The 22,429-nt window shown below is 36.6% G+C and overlaps 1 protein-coding gene across 2 annotated transcripts in view; it reads right to left on the bottom strand.

The window, feature by feature from the left end:
* The window catches only part of BRIP1 (BRCA1 interacting protein C-terminal helicase 1), a 112,729-nt gene that overhangs the window by 42,010 nt on the left and 48,290 nt on the right, over positions 1-22,429 (bottom strand). For both annotated transcript variants that reach the window (XM_036033594.1, XM_036033595.1), the window contains 5 exons: positions 21,285-21,439; positions 19,843-20,008; positions 19,587-19,727; positions 14,901-15,062; positions 151-310 (listed from right to left, as the gene is read on the bottom strand). In XM_036033594.1, coding sequence (XP_035889487.1) covers positions 151-310; positions 14,901-15,062; positions 19,587-19,727; positions 19,843-20,008; positions 21,285-21,439 — 784 coding nt within the window. The remainder of the gene's footprint in view (positions 1-150; positions 311-14,900; positions 15,063-19,586; positions 19,728-19,842; positions 20,009-21,284; positions 21,440-22,429) is intronic.

Below are 22,429 nucleotides of genomic sequence, written 5' to 3'. Positions count from 1 at the left end.
AACTTATTTTCTCTTTACTCAGGAGTATAAAATACAATTCTTCTAAGTTCAATTCATTTAGAAAGATAATACCAATAAAGTTCTAACAGCACCAACTTATTTTATAGTACAAAATATTTTTTCATTGATCATCCAGTAATTTCCAACTACCTTTCTCTCCTTTGTGCTTGATTGCATCATAGTACACCTGCAGTAATTCATCGAAATTAGTTTTTTCTCCTCCCTGTGGTTCTGCAATGACTGTCTTCACCAACTCCAGATTATGCCATAAACCAGTGGAGAGCCAACGTTCTTTTAACTTTTCTAGTAACTGAAAATGAAAGGGAAAATGAATTTTTGTGTGTCCAACTGAACAAACTTACCTTGATTTGTTTAGAGCCAATGTGGCTACAACATGACTATGGCAAACATATTAACATTCCTGCTTATTACATGTCTCCCCTACAAAATGAGGGAAACGATAATATGTCATATAGTCACAACTGGGTTAAATTCATTAACTGATTTAGGTAGCTTTCATGATGCCTGGCACCATGAATGTTAACTGCTGCTGCCGCTGCTGCTACAACTACTTCTATCGTTGCTATCTCGGGAATTTCAAAAGCAGGAAAAAAGTGACTTCTATCAAAGTTGACAAATTTTAAGTTATCTTTTTAAACCTAAGGTGAAGTTCTTTAATATTCTTAACTAAAGATTCTTTACATGAAAATTCTTTTAAGACCATTTTACCTAATCCATAGGCAGCTAAGCTGTTTGAAAATTTGTCATATAAAAAAAACAAAAACAAATAAATATATGAACAGAGACTGAGATAACCAACAAGTACAAAATATATAGACAAATAGAATATTCACAAAAATAGCCATGTGTTAGATTACAAAAGGATCTTCAAGAAATTTCAAAGAATCTTTATCAGATTAACCACATAGTCTAACAACAATGCAACTCCGATTAAGAGTCAAGCCCGGAACATTGTGGCTCAGCTGGTTGAGTGTCAGCCTGCAAAGGGAAAGGTTGCTGGTTGGATTCCCCGCCAGGGTTCAGGCCTGGGTGGTGCTTTTGGTCCCAGGTCGGGGCATGTACGAGAGGCAGCTGATCAATGTTTCTCTCTCACATGGATGTTTCTATGTGAGAAACATCCCTCCCTTCCCCTCTCTTTTTCCCTCCCTTCCTCCTCTCTAAAAATAAATAGATGGAATCTTAAAAAAAAAGTCAGTAATACATAGTGGAAAAAAATAAAAGCCCCCTGGCATTTCTCATATCCAATCTGTTAAACTTGTTAATTTTTGTTTTCTTCTAAATATCTCTCCATATCCAAAGCCACCAACCCAGTCCTAGCTATCATAATCTCTTGAAGATCTACTCCTAAATGGATTTCTTGGGTCTTACCTATCACTTAGGTCATTTTAGCTGAAGCAATATTTTCAAAATATGAACCCACTCACATCTCCACTTTAAAAATTCAATAGGGGTACATCAACGGACCCTCCTTGCCCCTGATAGAAATACTGGTTCAAAAACAATAAACAAACCAAATATTTTTATTAAAAATCCTGAAACACCAATTCAAAATAACCTATGCACCCCAATGTTCATAGCAGCACAATTTACAATAGCCAAGTGCTGGAAACAACCTAAATGCCCACAAGTAAATGAATAAAACAACAACAACAACAACAACAACAGTACATTTATACAATGGAATACTACACAGCAGAAAGAAAGAAGGAGCCCCTACCCTTAGTGACAGCATGGATGGAACTGGACAGCATTAAGCTAAGTGAAATAAGCCAGGCAGTGAAAGACAAATACCATATGATCTCACCTATAAGTGGAACCTAATCAACAACAACAACAAAAATAAGCAAGCAAAATATAACCAGAAACACTGAAATAAAGCGCAAACTAACAGTAACCAGAGGGGAAGGGGGAGAGGGATAATGGGGGAATGTAGGGGAAGGTCCATCAAGGAACATGTATAAAGGACACACGGACAAAGTCAAAAGGGGTAAGTTTGAGGGTGGAAGGCGGGGATGGGTGGGGCAGGGGCCGAGGTGGGGTGAAAATGGAGACAACTGTACTTGAACAATAAAAAAAATTCAAAAAGAGTTAAGAGGCCCCTCCCTCCCAGATAAGCAGGAAACCAACTGCCTCAAAGATGGTAGGAAAATTAGTGGCACAGCTTAGTCCCTCCCCTCCAGCTCAGCATGGTGCAAATGGGAAAAAATTTCCAACGCCTGGCTTCTCCCTGAGTAGAGAAAGAGAAGACTGCAACATATGGCCAATGTGTAGACTTTTAGGGAAGCCGCTCAAGGGACTGGCTTCTCTCTTGCCTGAATCTAAACACTCATAAGAAATGGCACAAAAATTAACAGGATATAATGGAGAGACAGGCAATTCTACAATAATGGTAAAAGACCCCAACACCCCAATTTAAATAACAAGCAGACAGAATTCAATAAGGAAAAAGAGAACTTGAAAAACACTGTAAACTAATTAGACCTAACAGGCACGTATAGAACACACCTCCCAACAAAGCAGAATATGCATTCTTCCCAAGTGCGCACAGAACATCCTTTAGGACAGATGATAGGTTACACCACAATACAAGTCATAATACATTTTAAAAGAACTGCATGGTTTTTCTGACTATAATGAAATGAAACTAGAAATGAATAATAGAAGGAAAAGTGTAAAATTCACACATATAGGGAAATCGAGCAATACATTCTAATTGCTTAACTGGCTCTAATTAGAAATCACAAGGGAAATTTTAAAATATTTTTAGTAAAATGCAAACAAAAAACAAACAAAACCAAAAGATATTTATAGCCATAAACACATAATTAAAAACAAGATCTCAAATTAAAACTAACTGTATTCCAGTTGTCTTACACACTGGAAGCATCTTCTTACACATTGGAAGATGCTTAGCAGCACCCCCTGGTCTCTATCCACTAGAAGCCAATAGTGAGAGAGAATGTTTAAAAAAAAAAAAAAAAACTATGCAAACTTGAGAGGAAGGAAAAATATGCAGCAAAACCTCTCAATTTCATATGCAGGCAAAAACCTATCCAAGCATTATATAGGGAAATGGACTTGACCGAACTCACTGTATACTGTTAAGATCTACACTTATTAAAATTATCTGAACTTACATATTTTGTTCAGTAGATATGCAAATAATTTCTGTCTAGGAGAACAGATAACCCCAAAGGTTACAGTTTATTAGCCTGTAGTACATTAACCAGTTTTGTACCCAGGCCTGCAATCTTATATTCCATTCCTTTATTTAATTGCCTGTAAGAACGTAGCTCCTTTCAATGCTCTCTGAATCAGCCTTAATTAACATCTATTTATCCCGTTAATCAATTAACTGAATAAACTCTTTGACAGATGTTCACCTTATATTTATATGTAAGTCATGATTGCACCTTTTTGAAAATAATGTTGTAGAGAAAGTGAGCAGTTTATAAAATACTGGATTGGCCAAAAAGTTCATTTGGTTTTTCTCCATAAGATGGCTCTAGTAGTGCTTAGTTGTCTTTTCTTCATTTGAAATAATTTTGTTAGACTGTATTGTGACAGCTGTCATATCAGCATGCATTTAAAAAGAAACTTATCAAAATTGGTGAATTTTTTAAACATTTTTATTGCTGTTCAAGTAGTTTTCTGCCTTTTCCCACCACCCCTCCCCACCACCCCAGCCCTCCCCACCTCTTTCCCCTGTGTCCATCCCCCTTGTTATTGTCTATGTGTCCTTTATAATTGTTCCTGTAAAGGAAAAAGGGTGGAGGATTTACAGGAAAATTGGTGAATTTTTATGTAGCCATTTCAACATTGAAGATGAAAGGAAATACACAACATTTTTGACATATTATGCTTTATTACTTCAAGAAAGGTAAAATCGTTAACTGAAACATAAAAAAAGGTTCATGCAGTGTATGGAAAAGGTGTTGTGACTGATCAAATGTGTCGAAAGTGGTTTAAGAAGTTTTGTGTTGGAAGCCCTGGCTGGCATAGCTCAGTGGATTGAGCGTGGGCTGGGAACCAAAGTGTCCCAGGTTCGATTCCCAGCCAGGGTACATTCCTGGGTTGCAGGCCATAACCCCCAGCAACCGCACATTGATGTTTCTCTCTCTCTCTCTCTCTCCCTCCCTTCCTTCTCTCTCTAAAAATAAATAAATAAAAATCTTAAAAAAAATTTAAAAAAAAGGAAAAAACCAAAATATTAAAAAAAAAAGTTTTGTGCTGGAGATTTCTCTCTGGACAATGCTCCGCATTTGGGTAGACCAGCTGAAGTTGACAGCAATCAAATCGAGACATTAACTGAGAGCAGTCAATGTTATACCACATGGAAGATAGCCAACATACCCAAAATATCCAAATCAATAAAGTTATTGGTGAAAATGAAAAACGTGCCTTTATTTTACAGAAAAAAAAAATGTAACAGACTTTTTGGCCAACCTGATATCAAAATTCAAATGATCACACCCGCTGGTTATCTGATTAATCCAAACACAGATTGTGGTACCATTCACACATAAAGGCAACAAAGGAAAACAGCCAAGATTGGGAGGAAAGTTTACAAATTTGTTGCTTTTGAGACTCTCAGATACATTAATCTGACACTGAATATATGACTGAATGTGATATTGTGATTGATACTAGAAATACATACTTGGTCTTTATCCCTACTCTGGAACGGAGCTCCTAAAACCCTCAGGATTTCCTGAGCATTAAGAGCTGTGGGGACATCTTTTATTCCCAGATCCTAAAGTAGCCTCAGAGCCATAACGGCGAAATTATTTATAAGAAGTCGCTTTCAACCACATCTGAGTGTTTGTTAAATAGACTTTTAGACAGTTCTCAAATAACCTAGGGATGGTGGTTTGAGGTCAGGAGAATCAACCATGTTATTAGAGGGTTGGAACTCTCAGCCCCACACCTGACTGCCAGGGAGGGAAGAAGGGCTAGAGGTTGAACCAATCACCAATGGCCAATGATTTCATCAATTATACCCATGTAAGGAAACCTCCATAAAAACTCAAAAGTGCAGAGTTCAGAGAGCTTCCTCCACATGCTTGGGGGAAGAGGGGAAACACTCAATTCCACGGGGACAGAAGCTCCCATGCTTGAGATCCTTCCAGACCTCACCCCATATGCTTCTTCATCTGGCTGTTCATCTGTATCCTTTATAATACCCTTTATAATAAACTGGTAGATGTAAGCCAATGCTTCTCTGAGTTTTGTGAACCATCCTAGCAAATTAACTGAGCCCAAGGCAGGGGTGGGTAGTGGGAACCTCCAACCTAGAGCCAGTCAGTTAGAGAAGCACAGATACAATCTGAATCTGAGGTTGGCATTGGAAGTAGAGGCAGTCTTGTGGGACTGAGCCCTTAACCTGTGGGATCCGATACTACCTCTAGGTGGGTAGTGTCAGAATTAAGTTAAATTGTAGCTGGGGTCAAAGAATTGGTTGATGTGTAAAAACCCACACATCTAGTCATAAGTGAAGTTGTGTTGCAGTACATTGCTGAGAATAGAGGAGGCACACTCAAGTGAGTTTTTCCCTCAGAAACTGGAAACCAAGACAATAAATGTTACTGAAAGAATGTACATAGGCCATGGCTGGTGCAGCTCAGTGGACTGAGTGCCAGCCTGCAAATCAAAGGGTTGCTGGTTCAATTCCAAGTCTAGTCCAGGTCCCCAGTGGGGGCGTTCAAGAGGCAACCACACATTAATGTTTCTCTCCCTTTCTTTCTCTCTCCCTTCCCTTCTCTCTAAAAATAAAATCTTTTTAAAAAATGCACATAGGTGAGATTGACCTACAGTAACTACATATACAGAAAAAGGCCCACTAAGAAAACCTTACTCCTTCTTTCTATCATAGTGCACATCCAATCTATCAGCAAATCCTGCTAGCACTACATTCAAATACACCTAGACTCCAAAAATACTGCTGCCACAGTGGTCCCAGGCAGTGCCGCTCTCACACGAGTTATCGCAGTGGGCTCTTACACAGTCATCTCACTCTCCACAGTCCATTTCCATACCAAAGCCAGCATAACCCCTTTAAATTAAGTCTAAAGCCTCAAATGGCTTCCTACTGCATTTAGAAAATGTAGCAAGAAATATTGATTATTTTGATGAAAATAGTCTACAGCAAATCTTCAGTCTGAGATAACAAAAATGTTTATGTCTACAGCCTTTCCATTATCGCCACAGGTGGCACTCATATGCCACACTTACACATCCTAATTACTCCCCTTGCCGGAGAAATCACACAAATAACTAAACACACACAAAATTCAAGGGATTTTTAAATTCTCTTAAGTATCCCAACTAGGTACCTAAATGTCAAATACCTTAGAGGGAAGTACCATGACACAGAGCCATCACTCGGGTTTGATGACTTACCGTGCATGAGAAATGTGAAGTATGTTATAAAATTGCTTACTTAGCTCATAAAGAACAAATATTATTCACACACTGAGAGACTAGCCCTCATATAGTGATAGATGATTTAACCTACGATTTGGTGTTCACATCATTTCACTTGGATTCAGTAAACTCAGAGACTTTTTTTTTAAGTCAGATCTCACAAATTAAAAGACACTTTGGAATGTTATTTCCTTATCTGGTTATTGTCATTTTACTTTTTCAAACTTCTTAAACCCGGGATCTCACTAGGGAGGCAGAGCGTTAGAATGCAGCCTAGCGGGGAAGCCCTGCACTTGCTCACTGTCTGCGGCTTCTGCACGGTTCCAGATGTTCGGTGCATTAATAACGCACTGACTCAAAGCCTCTTTTTGAAACTTTAGAAAGTGCAAATTGCATTAAAACCTCTTTGCCCTCATTAATGGTATTGTTACAATCCTAGTCCTCTGGAAAATGTTTTTTGGCATGTGTTTAACTTTATAATATTGCCATTTACTCACTTTAATAGCCAGTACTCAAGTCTTAATGCTTTTAATAGGCCTGCCTAAACAGACTACCATCTTTTGTAATCTTTTTCACATAACTTACTTACACGTAAAACCTGTTACATTTTTCCATCCATAGATGATTCTTCACTATTCATTTCATGAGGTACTAGTATTTAAGAAATGTTTTCTTTTTTATTCAGTTACATGTACCTATAGATGACACATGTTAGGAATAAAATATAGTTCCTTATAAATAATAATAATAATAATAATAATTGAAAATAAAGTAGTAGTATTTTTACATAACTTTTTAAATTATAGTAAAAATGAATATACCCTTAATTCTTGCTATATTCAAACATAAAATGTAAGAAAACCAAAAGTATGAATGTTTATTGAAGTAACTTCCTAACTCTCACTATTTGGTGATATCTGATTCAACACTTTCACCTTAAGAGGCTCTGATTCAACACTTTCAATTTAAGAGGCTCGGCCATATTTCAGGATCAAACTTTCAACAAATTTGGATGCAGTCAGTAAAGCACTAGGAAGAATGCTATGGAGGAATACCATATGAAGTGAAAGTAAGATCCCTTTTACTTGTTGCCAATCTAAATAAAAATGAAAGGTTCTCCAGTTCTCTCTCATAAGGAAAATTCCCTCAAATAATTTTGTTAAAAGAACAAGGACTCTGAAAAAGTTAAAAGCTGCACTACTGAAACTGATATGCTTATTTACAGTCATTTATTGATATAGTCTGATAAAAATGCACAATGATACTTACAATGTAAAAAATTCAAAAAAAATAGAAATTCAAAAATAACTTATACATTTCCTCATGATAATCTACTTTGTTGAAATCTCTTGGACAGAAAACAATAAAGATCCAATAGCTATTTACATATGGAACACATTGCTGATTCTTTAAAACATAAATTCTGAATTTCTTTTGATTGATCAACATAGTTAAGTTCATCAATGTCTGAAGAAAACATGATTAAATGCATATATCTGACCAGTTTTGCTACTTTAGAATTAAGAAGTGTCGGCTTGCTAAATGTTGGCAGAAATCTGAACAAATAAATTTAGCCACACATTCATCTATATGTTTCATTCCTTACCTGAGTAGATTAATTGTATGCAAAAAAAAATAGCCAACTCGTTTTCTTTCTATTCCTCTATTAAAAGACTAATAATTAAGTAAACTATGATGAGGTCAATGCACCTGTATTATAATTGAGTTGGCCCAAAAATTCTTTTGTTTTTTTTTCCATAAGATGGTTCTGGTAGCACTTAGTTTTCTTTAAAGTTGTAACACAAAAACAACCCATTTATTCTATCGAAGTTTCTGTAGATCATAGGAGTAGGCACAGCACAACTGGATTCCCTGCTCAGGGTCTCACTGGGCTGAAGTTAAGCTGTCTTCTGGGGCTGCAGTTCTCACCTGGGATTTGGGGTTCTCTTTCAAGGTCTGGTGGGTGATAGAATTCATTTCCTACTAACTATAGGACTATTGTTCCCTTTTCTCCACTAGCTATTGGCTAGAACTGCTCTCAGCTCCTATAGGCCACCTGCACTTTCTTGCCACATGCCCCACCTCTCCTACCAGTCAGTTTACAACAGGAACATCTGGTTTCTTCCAGAACAGCCAGATCATGTTTTTCCGACCTCATCTTCTGCAAAAATCATCACCTGTGATTAGATCAGGACTAACTAGAAATCTCTTCCTATCTTAAGGTCAACTAATTCCTTCCTTCCTTCCTTCCTTCCTTCCTTCCTTCCTTCCTTCCTTCCTTCCTTCCTTCCTCCCTCCCACCCTCCCTCCCTTCCTTCCTCTCTCCCTTTCTTCCTTTTAATCTTTATTATATTTTTTCCATTACCATTTAGTCCCCTTATAACCCCCAGATTTCTTATACCTTCACAGCAGTACCTAGATTAGTATTTGATTGAATAAATGGGAGGAGTGTGCACACCAGAGGCCAGGAATATTGGGGGGTCATCCTAGAATTCTGCCAACCACACATAGGTAGATATGAAAATGCATGGCAGTTCAAGGCATTCATAATGCAATGTGCCTTTAAAAGGCACATTTATACATAGGATAGGGGCATGTTAGTAGTAAAGCCGAAAAATACCAATGCTTCTAGGCAATGCAAAAGATTTTAGGCTTTGTTATCTTTCAGAAAACAAAGAAACACTAAACGTTTTTAAACCGTGGTATACTATTAGGGTCTGATGGACCCATTTTTCAATTTTAAACATTTCTAACTATTTGTAAAGATTGATGTTTCACCATTTTTTCCTTAGAAAACTTCCCCCCCAAAACAAGCAAAAATTTACTGTAAAAATTGGATAAAAACCAATTGTATTTTGCAATGACCATGTAGTTTAACGGAATTCATTTATAACTCTAAGGTTAATTATGGAATCTTAATGACATTATTTCTCTTATATCTTAAAACATTCAACTGTTTCAATATCTTACAAATTATTCCATAATCAATTATTTCTAATAATGCTAAAAAAACTAAAATAAGAAAACAAGAAAGATGGAATCAGCTAGGATAATGGAATAATAAAGCAGAAAGCCCTGCACACGGATGTTCACAGCACGTTTACTGATAACATAGAAACAACCAAGATGTCCTCCAGTAAGTAGGTAAATGAAGAAACCGTGGTGTATCCAGACAATAAGATAATATTCAGCACTAAAAAGAAAGAGCTATGAAGCTGAGAAAAGACATGGAGGAACTTTCAATTCATAATACTAAGTGAGAGAAGCTAATGTGAAATGGCTACATGTTGTATGATTCCAACCATATGAAGACAGTAAAAAGATCAGTGGTTGCTGAGGATTGGTGACAGGGAGGAATGAATAGATGGAGCACAGAGAATTGTTTAGGCCAGTGAAATTACTGTGTGTGATACTGTAGTGGTGTATACCTGTCAGTATACATTTACAAGAACTCATAGAATGTATAACTCCAAGGGCAACCCTAATGTAAACGAAGGACTTAGGTGATATAAATTCATCAAATATAATAAACGTACCGCTCTGGAGAGTGACAGTGAAAATGTCAGAGAAATGCACGTGTTGGGGTAGGGAGCAGATGGGAGCTCTCTCTACTGACCACTCAATTTTACTGTGAACCTAAAACTGCTCTAAAAAATAAAGTCTTTTTTTAAAGAAACAGACATGACCTATAGCCTTTTCTACATGGACCTGCCATCTGTAGAACTTTTCCTTGATGATATTTTTCCCTTTACTATCTATCATGTTACTCTGACTTCCTAGTTATACCATCTTCAAGCTAACATTATCTCAACCAGGCAAGTGAGGCTAATTTTACATCTAAAAACTCTTCAGAAATAGTACTTTGTATCAAGGCAAATACGGATGCATTGGTATGAGTTCTATCCATTCATTCACCATTTCCTGTAGAAAGTTCTACCTCTTTTGAAAGTTTAAAAATGTGGTAATCATAAGTATGAGGAACCTTAAAATTGAAGGCAAGAGACTTCACATCTGTAATTTGCATATTTGTGATTATTCAAATTCTATTATAAAAGATAAGAAGCTAAATGGATAGGTAAAACTCATAAGATGTTTACACCATAGCTAGAAGCTGAAAACCTGTAAGATACATTAAACAGATAAAATAAGTATAGCATGTCCTTATAAACACAGAAAGAAATGGATGAATCAAGGAAACACTTAGTATTCAAGATATACTATATATGCACGGACCACCAAAAATTCAAGACATAGTAAACACATCTGATAAACACTCAATATTCATGAAATATTAATTTAGCCACCCGCCGTGGTCCACGTATACTCTGCACAAGTAAGGCACATAAAATCCACAGTTGCTCAGCAGACTAACTGGTGAACCATAGGGGTGGCAAATGCACTTGCCCCTACTTTTCCCTAATAAAAGTATGTGTCACTAGTCTTGAGCACTTTCCATCTATTGGGTCACCCTGCTCAAACCTCATTTCTAGTCTCTGTAAACACACTACCTACAAGGAAATCTCATGTAACAAAGAGAGAAATCCATAACTCAGGATTTAGGTAATGTGACCCTTCTACCCACTTGGAATCTATCCTAAATGTGTTCCCTCAACTCTTCCCCTTTAACTCAGTGTGTGTTTTAAATTTATTCAATAAACTATGTAATTCAAGCATCTTAATTTTTGGCTTGCCAGCTTCTCTCTGTCCCATTGCTTCTGGGATACCCTAATAAGAGTGTTTGGAGGCTACCATTGCATCAAGGTTATTTTCCACTAGACAATACCCCAAATTATTTAAATTCAAAAACTGCCAATCTGAAATGTCAAGCCAAAAAGAAAGTCCATTGGTCACTATTATGAAGAATAACTATACATGAACATTAACGATTGTAACCAAGGCCCTAGCCGAGTAGCTTAGTTGTTTAGAGCATTGCCCCAACACAGCAAGGTTGCATGTTCGATCCCTAATCATAGCACATACAAGAGTCAACTGATGAATGCATAAACGACTGAGTAGAACAACAAATTAATATCTGTCTCTCTCCCTTCCCCCCTCTCTAAAATCAGCAAATAAAAATTAAAATAAATTGTTTTTTAAAAGAAGGTGGTAACCAAGCCCTGGCCAACTGGCTCAGTTAGATGGAGCATAGTCTTTTACACCAAAAGGTTGTGAGTTTGATTCCTGGTCAGGGCACATACCTGATGTGCCACAGGCTGTGGGTTCGATCACCAGTCAGGGTGCATATGGGAGGTAACTGATCCATTCATTGATGGGTCAGTTTCTCACTCACATTGATGTTTCTCCTTCACATCAATATTTTTCTGCTCTCTCTCTCTTCCCCCTTCCTCCCTCCCTTTTCCTCTCTCTCTCTCTAAAAATCAATAAAACACATAAATTTGATAATCCTCACATAAGTGAGGATTTAAAAATGGTTTAAACAATAAGTTTTATGTTATGCATATTTTACAACAATAAAAATAAATAATGAGAGGAATAGATCACAGATTCAAGGAGCCTCTGGGGAACTGGAAAGGAAGAAGAATGAGGCAGGGAATTATTGGTTTTTCACTATAAATATTTTATTATTTAATTATGTATGAGAATCAATTTGATAACAAAAGCTTCAAAAATTACAATAATGAATTCCATAACTGAAAAACTGGGGAAATTTTGTATGTATTATAGAGTTAATATCCAAGCAATATACTAAAAATCCGTTAAAAAGTATATTTAAATGTTATAGTCTTTAAAGTCACCCAATAAGCAATAGTCAATTTCAATAACTATAAAATACTGTGTTATATCTGTTCCAAAAAATCAAATTAGGAGGTGACATTCCATTAATTTATAGAGTATTACTTTCCTTCTATCAAGTGATAGTATTTTACCTCAATATGTCAATAATTAGAATACATTTTAAACTCCTAAGCTGGCACATGAAAATTAAATCACTTGGGAGCACTGGCACCACAAGGTAAGGTGGAAGGTATGGTGTGTTGTTCAACAAACAGGCTGTTTTCTTTGCAACTGTAACTTTTTCACTGACAGTTATATTATTGTCCATTTAAATAACTTACATAAGATTTGGTTCTCCTCTATACACACTGAGAAAAAAACATACCAAGCTGGTTCCTTGCATATAAAGACTCATTCTTACCATGTCTTTGAAGCCTAGCAAAAAAATGAAATTGTTCATTTAGTCAACTGGGCATTTCCTAGCTCACTTTTTACAACTGTGATTGGAAAATATAAAAGGTTTTATTAATGTGTTGAGATTTTGCTTTACTTTAGTTCCAGGCTTAATTATTGGTTTTCCTTAATATAACTATTGAGTGTAGATGTTCACAGGAATAAATACTGCTTTCTATTAAGAATTTTTAAAATGTTTATGTCCATTTTATTTTTAGAAATTCTAATAAAAAAACAATCTGATTAAATTTCCTCTAAAAGCAATTCCTTTAGCTTATCTACAGGAGGACTAATTACTGCATCTCGAGCTAACAGAGTATGTCTCTTAGCCCCATTCAGGCTGCTATAACAAAATACTCCTGACTAGGGAGCTTACAAACAACAGAAATTTACTGCTTACAGTTCTGGAGGCTGGAAAGTCTAAGATCAAGGCACTAGTGTTGGTCATGTTTGGTGAGGGCCCTCCTCCTTGTTCACAGCTGGCGCCTTCTTGCTGTGTCCTCACATGGCGGAAGGGGTAAGGGATCTCTCTGGAGCCTCTTTTACAGGACATTAGCCTTAGTCATAAGGATTTTTTTCTCATGACTTATGCACCTCCAAAAGGCCCCACCACCTAAGGTCACCATCACCTTTGGGATTAGGACTTTAACATATAAAATTGGGGGGGGGGGACATACTCAGACCACAGCAGTATGTATATAGATGGAGAGACAGCAGAAAAGCCAAACCCAGTGTTTACATTCAAATATATTGCTTATACTTTGTCCTAATATATATAGCTTCATATGGGAATCAAAATTGCCACTTCTCTACATTAGAACTCAGTTTTGATTTTTTTATTAAAAATTTTATCTATTTATTTTTAGAGAAAGGGGAAGGGTGAGAGAAAGACAGGAAGAGAAACATCAATGTGTGCTTGCCTCTCGCGCAACCCTTACTGGGGACCTGGCCCGCAAACCAGGCATGTGCCCCAACTGGGAATCAAACCAGTGACCCTTTGGTTCGCAGGCTGGCACTCCATCCACTGAGCCACATGAGCCAGGGCTTAGCTTTGATTTTGCTAAATATATTATTGTCAGAAATTATATGTGGTCTTAATTCTTTGAATATTAGGACTAAAATATATTATATAACTCAATTTAACTGAAGAAAATATTAAGAATCAGAGTGAGTCTAAAAACAAGAAAGAAAATCATTTCTTCTAGCCAGATACATGAAGTACACAGGCAACAAAGAAAGTTGACTTTAGATTCAGATTACTGAAACTTTCAAAAGTGTAATTTATGATAGTAAGAAAGAATGCTGCTTTTCTGTTAAACTATGAGAATATCAAGCTGCCCCTAAAAATAAAAATCCCATATGCATAAATTTTCCTCTTACGAGGGTATATAACTAACTTTGCTTGTAAATTTTTTTAGTCTCTTAGACTGTCAAGTAAAACAGTGAGAGAACAATCAGTACCACAATCAATAAATAAGGAAAACAATATATGATGTTTAGGAAACTGTAATTCCCCTGCCTTGCTTCTGACCCTAGGAAGCTCATCATGGTAATCCCACATGATTTTTTAAAGGCAAAATATAGCAGGAATGCAGACTGGTACAGCTACTGTGGAAAGCAGTATGCAGTTACCTCAAAAAATTATAAAAGGAACTCCCTTATGACCTAGGGATTCCACTTCTGGGGAATTTATCCAAAGAAACACAAAACACTAATTCAAAAGAATATAAGCACCCCTATGTTCACTGCAGTATTATTTACAATAGCCAAGATTTGGAAGCAGCCCAAGTGTCTATCAGTAATGAATGGATAAAACAGCTGTGGTAGGTTTACACAATGGAACACTACTCAGCTGTAAAAACAAAGAAAATTTTTCCCTTTGCGACAGCATGGATGGACCTGGAGAACATTATGCTAAGTGAAATAAGCCAGTCAGAGAAAGACAAGCACCATATGATTTCACTCATCTGTGCAATGTAATGAACAAGCTGAACTAACAAGCAAAATAGAGACAGGCTCATAGACAGAGAGCACAGCTGGGTGACAGCCCGGGATAGGTGAGGGGGTTGGGGAATGGAAGGATCAAGCGAAAAAGAAAAGAACTCATGGACACAGACATGATTGTGGTGATTGCCGGGGCGAGGGTGGCGGGCACACAGTAGAGGTGGAAGACAGTATAAGGGTGCTAAATGGCAATGGAAAAAAAAACAATCCAAATAAACTATTAAAAATAATAATATAAAATTAAAAAATAAATATTCCCCTACCTTGTAAGATGGCAAGAAACACAAAATGCCTTGGCTCACAGTCTGGCACACAGACAACACCAGCGCTCCCACCTCATCCTGGAACTCGAACGTTTCTGTGTGCTGGAAGGTAGCACAGAGATTCCGACCCTTGGGGCCTGAGCCAATGGTGCCAACCCAAACCTAGAATATAAATACATCATTATTAAAGTTATGCCTAAACTAGGCAGGCAAAATAGGATTTAGATGGGAGCTTTAATTACCTACATGTCAAAAGAAAATCAAACAACAAGTTTAAAGGAACTTTACTTCTAAGTTGTTGGAGTTATTTCTATTACTTTTATATACTTATATAGAGATTTCATTTATAGAAGTTTTACTTTTAGGTAGATCATTGAATTCTCCTATGATGAAAGCAAAAAGGGTTTCACTTACCTATTCCCTAAATAGTTTTGCACAACGAAACATGTAACAGAATTTTGTTGGGTGATGTGGACAAATGAAATGGATAAATTAGAAAGAGTTCCAAAATATTAGAGGTGAGGGCTGGGATGAACTCATATAAGCAAGTTTCTAAGACTCAACCAGGAAAGAAACTGCTCTTTCACAAATCCACTGATGCTCAGTGACCTGCAGTCATAAAACGTCGAGCCCACCAAATTTTACAGTTCTATGCAATTCTTTTAACTCATACAATTCTAGTCTTAGTGTAGTTAATTTGATCAAGAGAAAGAACAAACTTTAGCAGTAATCTACAGGCAATACGAACACTTCAGGTTGCTGAAAACTATAATAGTACTGTATTTTGAAATGATGTATGAGGCTTCCGGCCAAGATGGAAGCATAGGTAAATAACCTTTGCTTCCTTGCACAACCAAAAGAAGGACACCAACAAATTTAAAAACAAAAAGTAACCAGAACTGCCAGAAAATCGAACTGTATGGAAGTCCAACAACCAAGGAGTTAAAGAAAGAACATTCATAGAGACCGGTAGGAGGGGCGGACATGGGCAGCCAGGCGGAGAGGACAAGCAGCAAGGCGGTGCCTGGAGGACCAGGGAGTTCCACATTTGTGTGAGGATAAGCAAGGAGGAACAACTGGGGAGTAAGACAGACCACACAACCCAGAGTTCCAGCATGGGAAACTAAAGCCTCGAAACCTCTAGCTGTAAAAATCTGTGGGGGTTGTGATGGTGGCAGAAATTCCCAGTTTCACAGGAGAGTTTGCTGGAGAGACCCACGAGGTCCTAGAACATATACAAACCCATCCACCCAGGAATCAGCACCAGAAGGGTACAATTTGCTTGTGGGTAGCAGGGGAAGTGACTGAAAGTGGGCCAAGAGCTGAGCAAGGGGCATTGTTCCTTCTCTGACCCCTCCCCCACATACAGCACCACAACTCAGAGACTTGGGTTGCCCCGCCCCAGTGAACACTTAAGGCTCCACCCCTTACAATGTAACAGCTACACGAAGACAAAGAAATATGACCCAAAGGAAAGAACAGATCAAAACTCCAGAAAAAGAACAAAGTGATGAGGAGATAGCCAACCTAAAAGATTCGGAGTTCAAAACACTGGTATTCAGGATGCTCAAAGAAACAACTGAGTACGGATGCAAAATAGAGGAAGAAGTCAAGGCTATGCAAAGTGAAATAAAGAAAACTATACAGGGAAACAGCAGTGAAGGGAAGGAAACTGGGACTCAAATGAATGATTTGGAACAGAAGGAAAAAATAAATATTCAACTAAAACAGAATAAAGAAACATGAATTCAAAAAAATAAGAAGTATCTTAGGAACCTCTGGGACAACTTTAAATGTCCCAACATCTGAATCATAGGGGTGCCAGAAGGAGAAGAGAAAGAGAAAGAAATTGAAAACTTATTTGAAAAAGTAATGAAAGAAAACTTTCCCAATCTGGCAAAGGAAACAGTCTTCCAGAAGTCCAGGAAGTTCAGACAGTCCCCCAAAAATTGGACCACAGGAGGAACACATCGAGACACATCATAATAAAATTAACCAAAATTAAGATAAGGAGAGAATCTTAAAAGCAGCAAGAGAAAAGGAGACAGTTACCCACAAAGAAGTTCCCATAAGACTATCAGCTAATCTCTCAAAAGAAACCTTGCAGGCAAGAAGGGGCTGGAAAGAAGTATCTGAAGTCATGAAAGGCAAGGACCTCCATCCAAGATTATTCTATCCAGCAAAGCTATCATTTAGAATAGAAGGGCAGATAAAGTGCTTCCCAGTCAAGGTCAAGTTAAAGGAGTTCATCATCACCAAGCCCTTATTATATGAAATGTCAAAGGGACTTAGTCTAAGAAAAAGAAGATGATCAAGTCCTGGCTGGTGTAGCTCAGTGGATTGAGCGCGGGCTGGCAACCAAAGTGTCCCAGGTTCAATTCCCAGCCAGGGTACATTCCTGGGTTGCAAGCCATAACCCCCAGCAACCGCACATTGATGTTTCTCTCTCTCTCTCTCTCTCTCTCTACTTCCCTTCCCTCTCTAAAAATAAGTAAATAAAATCTTAAAAAAAAGATGATCAAAAATATGAACAGTAAAATGACAACAAACTCACAACTATCAACAACTGAGCCTAAAAAAACAAAAACAAACAAAGCAGACAACTAGAACAGGAACAGAATCACAGAAAAATGAAGATCACATGGAGGGTTATCATCGGGGAGGGGTGGGGGAAGAATGGGGGAAAAGGTACAGGGAATAAGAAGCATAAATGGTAGGAACAAAATAGACAGGGGGAGGGTAAGAATAGTATGGGAAATGGAGAAGCCAAAGAACTATGTGTATGACCCATGGGCATGAACTAAGGTGTGGGAGGGGAATGCTGGTGGGAGGCGGGTGCAGAGCAAAGGGGAATAAAGGGGAGAAAAAATGGGACAACTGTTATAGCATAATCAATAAAATATACTAAAAAACTGAAATGATATATGAAGTTGAAGTACATTTTACAAGATGACATCTAATAAATACCATAACCAACTACTAATTAAATGATCAACTAGTAATATGAAAAACTGATACTATGTTTCCTGATATAATACAATTAAAAGTAACAATACAACAAATACAGTATTCTTATCAAACTGTTTAACCTGAATCTTATCATGAGGAAACAATCAGATAAATCCAGATTATAAGCCATTCCTCAAGACACCTGGTGATTTAAATTCTTAATGAAATGTCAGAAAGACCAGAAAAAAGGGCAAGAAAACTGTTTTAAAGACTAAAGAGACACAAAAAACAAATGCAGTATGTAATATTTATTTGGACCCTGGGTTAAGAATAAGAAAAATAAACAGGTTAAAAGGCATTTTGAGAGTAACTGGAGAAATATAAATATTGATTCCATTGTATCAATATTAAATTTCCTGGGCATAGTCATGGTATTGTGGTTACATAAGACTATGTACTTATTCCTAGGACAGATGTGCTAAACTAATTAAAGGCAAGGTGTCATGATGTTTCCACATTACTTTTTAACAGTTTATCCAGAAATGTGCCATATATGTATCACAAACACATCACACATACGTAATTTTTAACATTTTGCATTATTTTTCCTCTCTCTCATATATATGTATGTATATATATTTACATATATATAGACATACACACACAAAATGTTAACAATCGAATCTAGGTGAAGAGTATAAAATGTTCACTATATGAATATTGTTTTCTACTTTCCTAAAGTTTATAATTTTTAAAATAAAAATCTGGGGAATCAAATGAATGAACATACAAGCTCATATACAATGCATTTATTAATAACTTCCAATATTTATTTGAGCCTTTAAAGAGAGCAGCTTTAAAATGTGAAACACATACTTTTCCTTCACTACAGTTTACAGCAATGTTTGTAGACAGGAGCACTCTGGCATTCTGGAAAGCACAATTCTTAGTGATATAGGAGCTTATTCGGGCTCTCAACTACTAAATGCCAATAGTACCACCCAAGCAACTGTGGGAAACAAAAATGTCCCCACAAATATACCTTGGTTGAAAACTACATCTTCATGAAGTATTAGAACACTGTTAGACACAGAGGTGGTGTTAAACATGTAGCTAACTGCTTTAAATTACTTCTTAAAAAACAAACAAACAGAAGACAAATCGACAAATGATAATTAAAGCATTCCTAGGAAAACTAAAATAACATTTATATGGCATTGTTATAAAAATTAAAATCTTAAGTCACAGGACTCACAAGAGTACTTCTAATTCATTTCAGATATCGAACATGTGCTGAACAACTGCTAACTAACGCCAGGTATGCATCCAGGTGCAGCGGGAGAATGTGGACATAAGGAGAAGGAAAAGGATACACTATAGTCTAATGGAAAAGAGAAACACATCAATAAATCACTAAACAATAGAAACTATAATAAAGAAGTTGAATTTTTTTGTTTTTAATTTTCACTTAAAAACAGTAAAACATTTAAATTAGGAAACTGTAATACAGTCTTTGCATCCAAAGTGTATTTTTTACTCATTGGGTTGAAGGAATGCATTTATTAGTATTTGCTTTTTGTTGACACTAGCAAGACAGATTTCCTTTTATTCCAAAACTGAAATGTTGAATTTCCTATCAGGATCTGTTTGCTAGTACTTAGGTACCTTCCAGTGTGTTTATATAGCATTATACTAAGATCAAAAAAAGACAGAAAGCCTTCAAAAAAAAATCCTAACCTGTGAATTATTAATAACATGATTAGCTTCCAGTTGGATAGTAAATGTAACACCAAGTTCTGATGAAAAGGATTTCATTGGTGATAATGTCCCAGATGTCAAAACAATCGTCCACACTTTGCCATTAATATCCGAAAAGGCCTAGAAGGAAACAACATTTGATATATAAAATCATCTTTAAAGAAGTCGAACATGTTTATTTAATTGTTTGTATTGAGTTAGAAGACAGAATTTTCGTATGTAACGATCAGCTTACCACAGCTGGATTTAAGCACCAAAAGTTTAGCACATGAACTGCAGTTTTCTGTCGCGAACGTTTCTTATTTTTTGGTACAGCAAACAACCCATTTTTATCTGAAGTATCTGTCAGATTTATCCAAGTATACGTCTGTTGAATAGCAACTTTAAAATCATCTGCAAACCTAAATGAAAGTAAAATAGTAATTAAATGGCATAACTTTGTAAAACATAAAATGTCCCAGCTACATACAACATAAAAGCTGGTAACATTAAAACTATAGTGAGAGTCCTGCTATCTTCCCACTCAAAGATAACATTCTCCCCACCACACAACCACTATTAATTAAATTCAGTAATTCTGACAGAAAATAAGCCATTGTCTTAGAAGCAACCCCTCTTACAGAGACTAGGCATCATCGAATGACCCGCCCTCCACCACTGCCCCTCCCTGTGTTCAAACACTACACACCTCCTGGCAGAATCAGAAGTCAAATCCAAGCCTCCCAACTCCTAGTCCAGAGATCCCTGCACTCTGCCTGCACCTTAGTACCTGTCCATGGGTCATACATATAAGCTCTTTGGCTTCTCCATTTGTTATACTATTCTTAACCTAACCCGATTCTACTTTGTGCCTAATTTGCTTCTTATTCCCTGTACATTTTCGCCACTCATTCTCCCTCTTCCCCTCCCCACTGATAGCCCTGCATGTGATCTCCATTTCTGTGATTCTGTTCCTGTTCTAGTTGTTTGGTTAGTTTTTGTTTTTTAAGTTCAGTTGTTGATAGTTGTGAGTTTGTTGTCATTTTACTATTCACAGTTTTTGATCTTGTATTTTTTTTAGCGTTATTGTTGTTTGAATACAATTGTCTGCATTTGTCCCCCACCACTCCCCCTGCCCCAGACAACCCCACCTCCCTCCCCTGATTCCATCTCCCCTTGGTTATGTCCATGTGGACCTACTTAATGCTACTGAAATGTGCACTTAAAAATGGTTAGAATGATAAATTTATGTTATATACATATTACCACAATTAAAAAAAGCAAAAATCCTAGACCCATGCAGCACTATAACTTAACAAGGGGTAGTGTGGGGGAAGGTGGCTGCTTTCATTTTCTATAATTCACTAAACAGAAGCTTCATGCAATAAGAAAAAGACTTCCTTAATACTGGAAGAAGCAACGTATGTAAACTATATTTAAGAAAAATCATAAATGCTTAAGGTTAGTCCTAGAGGACTATAAATTTAACATGTCTTAGTATATTTACTGATTTTAATATTCATTTCCATTAAGACTAATTTTCAATTAATCTGAATCTGTGCCAATGAGAGTAATATTTATATGACTTGTTTATGATTATCCCATGTACTCATAAAAAGAATGCATTAAACACATGCTAACACTCAATAAGGCTGATATTTTTACGAGAAAATATACAGATCAGATATCTTCATTTACCTGCTGTTTTGCCTAAAAAGATAGTCAAGTACCATAAAAAGTCCTTTGAGCATTATTTGAGTTGAAGCACTAATAATAGGCACTTCTATTGCCTCCTCTTTACCATGAATTGATAAAACTTTTTCTTCTTTTTGAAGGACAGCAGATAAATGTCCCTATAAGAAATTATAATATTAAACATACTGGGGGGAGTGGTGAAGGAGTAAAACAAACTTTTCAAAACTACAATGAAACCCAAATAAAATATACATTGAAATTATAGGCAAACATTATTAATACACAAGTGCTAACAATATGCTATAGATTCCCACGTGGTCCTAAATTCTCTTCAAAGACCTTTAATAAAATTATACATTTACTTCTTCAGGCAATTCGGGTATTATTTAGTGCCCTTCAAAAGTAATCAACTACATAAAAATGTACTTACCAAATGGCTTCTCCAAGGAACTTAAAAGAGTTGATAAGTCTCCTAAATAACAGAATTATTTCCAGAGTACTCTGATGCTTAGAATAATATGACTACTTATAGTATAAGAAAAGTTAAAAGAGCCCTGGCTGGCATAGCTCAGTGGATTGAGCACAGGCTGCGAACCAGTGTTGCAGGTTCGATTCCCAGTCGGGGCACATGCCTAGGTTGCAGGCCACGGCCCCCAGCAACCACACATTGATGTTTCTCTCTCTTTCTCCCTCCCTTCCCTCTCTAAAAATAAATAAATAAAATCTTAAAAAAAAAGTTAAAAGAATGACTCAAACCTAATTCCAAAGTTCAAATGGCAGAGTAAGGCCAAGAATAGCCAAGATGATTCCAAAGGAAAAGAACAAAGTGAGAATATATGCCCTAGCAGATATTAGCATTTTTCTAACAGTATTAACAAATATGACAGTGTAGATAAACAGATTTATAGGATAGAGTCTAGAAATAAATTCACACATGAATGAAAATTACATATGCAACAGAAATGGTATTACAAACAGAGGGAAATGACAGACTGTTTAGTAAAAAATTGTGAGAAAATTCACTATCGATACAGGAAATAAAATGGATTCCTTACCTCACAAGATAAACAAAAGTGAATTACAGACTGATTGAAAACCTTTATAAAAAAATACTTTAACACTTTTAGAAGAAAATGTAGAACAGGATA

Source organism: Phyllostomus discolor, chromosome 8 (genome assembly GCF_004126475.2).
Source record: "Phyllostomus discolor isolate MPI-MPIP mPhyDis1 chromosome 8, mPhyDis1.pri.v3, whole genome shotgun sequence".
NCBI lineage: Eukaryota > Metazoa > Chordata > Mammalia > Chiroptera > Phyllostomidae > Phyllostomus > Phyllostomus discolor.
Note: the sequence above shows the minus strand (reverse complement) of the source record. Positions and strands in the feature narration are given on the sequence as shown.